At 32.4% G+C, this 3,526-nt stretch overlaps 1 protein-coding gene across 1 annotated transcript; it reads left to right on the top strand.

Moving 5' to 3' along the window:
• Positions 1 to 456: 456 nt before the first annotated feature.
• LOC125653685 (uncharacterized) lies at positions 457 to 2,653 on the top strand. Its single transcript, XM_048883249.2, has 4 exons — positions 457 to 605; positions 833 to 926; positions 1,402 to 1,568; positions 1,725 to 2,653. Exons 1-4 carry the CDS (start codon positions 542 to 544, stop codon positions 2,033 to 2,035), a joined length of 636 nt encoding a protein of 211 aa, XP_048739206.2. The 5' UTR covers positions 457 to 541; the 3' UTR covers positions 2,036 to 2,653.
• Positions 2,654 to 3,526: the final 873 nt, after the last annotated feature.

Here is a 3,526-nt window from a genome sequence, read left to right as displayed (position 1 = left end):
TTTTTCAGAGTTTATGTACAGTTTGATAAACGAAGATAAGTATTTTTGTCTTTTTCAATAAATCATAAAGAATAGCTATCCTTCTGGTGCATATCATACGAGTATAATCTGGAGGTTTTGGGGGTGTCTGTTTACGCTTTTTATAATGTGTAAACGGACCCGAAACCTGATTATACTCGTATACTTTACCCCAGAATTAAAGCCATTCCTTCATGGTTAATGTATGATCGTATTCTGGAAACAGACATGATGATTATGAAATGAAATTCAGAAGACCGACAATTCTAATTCTGGAATGTTTAAAACCCCTTCAGAGTTTATTTTCGCCAAAACAATATCTCTGATATGAATATTCATTACCTACATTTACATCAATGATAATTTTTATTCTAATATCTATCAACACAAGGTGGTTCCGAGCATATAAGGGTATAAAACGTATCCTCGTGTAACAATACCACATCTGTGTAGAAAGACGAAGGTCGTCGTTCATACGAAAATAAGCGTCATTTTTAGAGTTGTTGTTTTGAAAACACTGGCGATGGAGAACAAGGATTTATCTGCACGATGGATCTCCGTTATAACATTGTTTGTTGTGATCAACTGTAAGCATGATCACCATCACCATCATCAATATAATCCTCATCCTCACCATTTCATAATCATAATAACCATCATCTTCATCATCATTAATTGCAATAGTGAAAACTACATTTTGTTATAATGTTGTTAATTTGGTAAATACTCCGAATTTTAAAATAAAAATTAGCCTGAAAAATCATTTTAAAAATTGTGGGATGTTTTCTCCATTTAATGTCTGTTTATGATTTAGGTTTTGTTCCAGTCCGATGTGGTAGTAACTGTGTTTCGTATTCTAGTTACTACTATTGCTATTACTACGCCGATACCCAGTATTATTACAATCAGTAAGTAGTTGTTGTTTTACATCTTTATTGATATACATGTATATATATTGCAGGGAATGCTGGGATTTGTTTTCGTATTAGACACAAAACATTTTATTCATACATTTAAGAAATAGACTTTATTTTCATGAAAATTATCCTGGCGCGGAGCATTGCTGGTCGTACTCTGATGTATTGTCAGAAACTAAAATATTGCTAAAATGTCATACTATATATATATATATATATATATATATATATATATATATTAAGATCCATACACCCATTGTTCACGTTCATATGAAAACGGCTATCAGTTCACCATTGATAAAGATATAAAAGGGAAAAGAATTGGAAATTTGAATATTTTATAACATATTCTACATTCAACTCACATTTAGGTATCTTTAACTTAAATATAGTAACGCGAAACATATCATTCTGGGTCGAGTTTTGAGGACGATTCATGAAATCTTATCAAAACATTTTCTTACAGTGTTGAATTCATAGGAAGAATAGTTGGTGGTGTAGTCGGTGGGGTGGCTGGACTTGCTATCTTCATGTGCTCAATGACGATAATGATAGTTAAAGTCTGCAAGAAAACAAACCACGAACGAACGATTGTCCACCCGGCTCAACCGCCTGTCTTCCACATCAACACAGGTATAATGCGCTTATGATTCGTTGCTATAAGTACAATATCTACAATTTGATTATTTGAAGAATATACAGCATCAACAAATTGGATCAAAGAAAATGATTCTCAATGTATTTTATACAAGTTCCTAGCAATAAATGTTTGGGACATTTTTCTTTCAGCACAAAATACATCTGGTGAATCTGAAGGACAACGTTTGGCTGCTTGTCAACATGACCCGAATTCAACCCGACTACATCACACACCTTCAATCCAGGTACAACCCGTGATTCATGGCCAGGAAGAGTTGCATCATTTCTGCCAAGGACAGCCCTCACCTGTCAACCAAGTACAGACCACATTTCCCAGTCAAGGGGATATCTCACCTCAAGATCAAGGACAACTCACATTTACAAACCATGGACATACCACATCTCCCAATCACGGAGAGACCTTACTTCAAAATCAAAGAGAATTAATACTTGCCAACTAAGAACAGACCTCACACCACAGTTAATGACAACCAAACCTTTCCAAGGGACATATCTAAATGTGATTTTAAAACATCAAGGAAAACCTCTTAAAGTAATTCCACTCTCCTGTGATGTCATGATTTTGCAAAATCAATGATTTATCTAGATTTATGCATGATAGGAATATAATTTTTTTTGGAGTCTCTTCCTATAGTTATTGTAAAAAAAATCTTGTTAAACATAAAATATTTCAAAAGTCTAAGTTATAGATGAATAATCAATGATACGTTTCAAAATATTGAATACAAGGGCAATAACTTTGTTTTTATTGATTTCTTTATCAAGTATATAATACAATAAATTTCCTTTATTTTTTATAGACATTTTGTATATTTTTATGAAAATATAGTTTTATGAGATTTTTATGAATGCTATTATATCGTCATAACCAGTTTGTATGGAATTTTTATTACGCTGTTTAAGGAAAAGTGCAAATTTCTGACGGTGATACATGATTCTGTTTAAGTAAGTATCACATTTTAAAAATTGTGATGACCTATGTCTGTCTTTTGATAATTTATTAGTTTAACTCTAATGAATGGAAATAAATACACATTTTAAACTTGTATCAGATAAAACTGCGAGTATGTAGTTATGATGTTAACAGATGGTCCTTACCTTCACTCCATCTTTCAGACAAGACCAGTTCCCATCCCACACTCTCAGAAAACAACCTCGAATAAATTATGATTGTTTCCATTTTTATATCAAATCAACATAAGACTATGAAAATGTTTAATATCGGTTTTTTTTTTACGATAAATGTATACTAGAAACGATGGGATATCCCCATTTTCAGTTAAAGAAAATCTTATTACAATGTGACTGGAAGCATCCATTTTGTACAAATGTTCTACACAATGTACTTGCGGTGAGCATAATACAGTCAAAACATCCTTCCTGAGCTTGCTGGAAGGAGCCGAGGAGTTACCGTTGGAGTAGTTCTTAGATATTGAATTAAAAAATTGTGAGGTGCATTTTAGGTTCCAGAATTAATTGCTTGCAATTTTAAACACACCTTTTAAAACATGTTGACATGGAAAGGAGTAAAAGAATTGAAATGTAACCAGCAACCATTGCAGTGTAGGATGTATAGTTCCTATATTTCGATATTTCAAAAGTGCAAATGATTTAGATTGAAAACGATAAATTCATTTACCATTCTGCAGTTTTCGAGAGCGTGTTTCGAAGGTATACACATACAATTTCAGAATTGCATGCATTGTACTTTTACATTACCAGCACTGTGTAAACAAATTATGTTGATGGGTTTGCTTTTGATAAGATATGACAGACATAATTTCATTTCAATAGTTCCCATTTGAAACTAATAGCAGACAAATACGCACATGCTGGAATTTGCTTTCTGCTTATGTATTGCATCTTTTCTAAATTCATTGTATTTGATAATGTTTTATCTAAATGACACTGGTTCATCATTTTATAACATG

Source organism: Ostrea edulis, chromosome 7 (assembly GCF_947568905.1).
Source record: "Ostrea edulis chromosome 7, xbOstEdul1.1, whole genome shotgun sequence".
Lineage (NCBI taxonomy): Eukaryota > Metazoa > Mollusca > Bivalvia > Ostreida > Ostreidae > Ostrea > Ostrea edulis.
The sequence above is the reverse complement of the archived record's forward strand: the minus strand, read 5'-3'. Positions and strand labels throughout refer to the sequence as shown.

Coding starts and splice junctions, on each gene's coding strand:
- LOC125653685 (XM_048883249.2), top strand. CDS start 542: ATGGAGAACAAGGATTTATCTGCACGATGGATCTCCGTTATAACATTG. Junction 606..832: donor ATTGTTTGTTGTGATCAACT/GTAAGCATGATC, acceptor TTTATGATTTAG/GTTTTGTTCCAGTCCGATGT. Junction 927..1,401: donor ACCCAGTATTATTACAATCA/GTAAGTAGTTGT, acceptor ATTTTCTTACAG/TGTTGAATTCATAGGAAGAA.